We start from the raw sequence: 1,976 nt of genomic DNA, 5'->3' as shown, positions 1-1,976 counted from the left end.
AGCCAGTTTGTAAATTAAGTTCAGGGTGGGGTTCTAAGGGCAGAAGAAAAAAGCTGTGGCTAGAGGTAGCCTGGCAACCACTGGAGAAGAGCTGAGAACACTGCTTCTAGCTCAGTAGGAAATTTCACCCATGCTCTACCAGTTTCAGAAGCCTGTGTGAGGGGGAGACGGATCCTTTATTAGGCAGTATACAAATATATTATTGGTAGCCTTCTTGCTGTCACCACCCACGAAACAACCTCCTCCTCAGCACCTGACAGCCCTCTACTTCCCACCCCATAAACAAGAGGGAATTGAGTCTCTGCAAAGCTTTCTCCTCAGCTAGACTGCAGGAGCTAGAATAAGAGGGCTGAGTCATCATCCTCTTCAAAGGATATCAAAGTGGACTGGAGCTACAGAACAAAAGGATGTTCTCTGAGCAAGATCATAGGCTGCTCTTGGAGGGTACCAACCCCTCTATCCCAGAAAGTTGATCCTTTCAGTGTCATGGGTGCCTCCCTTTTTTCTACATCTCCTTATCTGATCCGCGGGAGTGTACTAAATGGGCCAACAGCAAAGGCATACATTCCCACCACGCTAAGCACAGAACCACAGAGACAAAGTTGTCCCCTGTGTTGGAGGTGGCTGCTTTTCACCTTAAGGCTAATGTTCCTGTGGGGGAAAAGGATACATCTTAAAAGCATCTTCTCTGGTGCCCCCATTTCACTTGGCCACTGATAAAACTAGGTAGGAAGGTAGGTAGAACTTTTATAATAGAAGCTTTTTATTTACTTAGAGTTTCATGTAATTGAGCCTGGCCTTGAACTCGATTATGTAGTTAAGGATGACCTTAAACTTCTGAGCCTTTTCCTTTTACCTCCCAAGTGCTGAGATTACTGGATGAGCCTATATACATGACACTAATTCTTTAAGGATCCCTTCACTCATAGCTCTAATTTCGGAAACTCTTCCCTCATCTCTTCTTCTTACTTCATAGCATGGGTATTGCTTATAGGGATCACAGCATACCTAGTGGGAAGGAGAAAATCTAGGCAATTCAGATGCTGGGCAATTCTTGCTCAAAATGATAGATGACAGGGATTTCCAGATACTTAAGAGACCCACAGCTAAAACCTGGGGCTCCCCATAGACAACAAAACCAGCTGATACCCACATTTATACATAGGCCCACATAATAGAGGGGGTTTTATTTAATTTTTTTAAAAGAGAATCAATTCATACTATCGTTGGTTATATAGATCCATTTCTTGGTGTTCTTTTCTGACCACTTAAGAAATCTGAATATAGCATGATGAGATTAATAAAGCCAAACAAAAATTCACTGGTCATTACCTAGGGTACAAGCAATTATTTGACACTATCAAATGCAAAGCAAGACTCCACATGGCTGTCCTCACTGCACCCTCCTGAAGTTGTCCTTGGTGTGAAGGTGTGCACCACGTTGTCCTCTGGCCTTTTGGAATGACTAGCCCATGTTCTGCCGGTTACCATAGCCCCTGGGATGGGTGTCCTTCCAGTCGTCCCACTCTCGCATCCTGTGCAGGGCTCTTTCCTCACCCTCTTCATCCTTTGGCTCTTCATCTTCCTGCTGCTGAGCTGCTCTTTGGAAATCAGCTAACATAGGAAAATGAGGAAAAGGAGAGATGGAACTGAGGACATGCAAATTGACCCTAGGAGCTCAGCTCTGCTCTGAACAGACAGTGAGAACAGAGCACAGCTAGCTCACAAACAGGGAGGACAGGACATGTTCACTGCAGAGGATACAACATGCTACTCCATAAGAGCAACTGAAGACACCTCTGGGAGTTTTCACAGAAGCCAAGATCGTAGAGGCATCTTCTACAAATGGATTCTATTTTAGAAAAGCATTCTTGCTAAATGACCAAGAATCCCTTCATTAAAACAAACTACAAACAAATGAAAACAGGCCCCGCCTCCACCACAAGTAACAATAAAAACCCTAGAAATCCAAAAAA

At 44.1% G+C, this 1,976-nt stretch overlaps 1 protein-coding gene across 1 annotated transcript in view; it reads right to left on the bottom strand.

The window, feature by feature from the left end:
* Nucleotides 1-1,154: 1,154 nt before the first annotated feature.
* Igbp1 (immunoglobulin binding protein 1) overlaps nt 1,155-1,976 on the bottom strand; it is a 14,191-nt gene continuing 13,369 nt past the window's right edge. The window contains exon 4 of the mRNA XM_031365555.1: nt 1,155-1,614. Within this exon, the coding sequence (XP_031221415.1) occupies nt 1,466-1,614 (149 nt within the window). The 3' untranslated portion in view covers nt 1,155-1,465. The remainder of the gene's footprint in view (nt 1,615-1,976) is intronic.

This window comes from Mastomys coucha, chromosome X (assembly GCF_008632895.1).
Source record: "Mastomys coucha isolate ucsf_1 chromosome X, UCSF_Mcou_1, whole genome shotgun sequence".
In the NCBI taxonomy this organism is placed as follows: domain Eukaryota; kingdom Metazoa; phylum Chordata; class Mammalia; order Rodentia; family Muridae; genus Mastomys; species Mastomys coucha.
The sequence above is the reverse complement of the archived record's forward strand: the minus strand, read 5'-3'. Positions and strand labels throughout refer to the sequence as shown.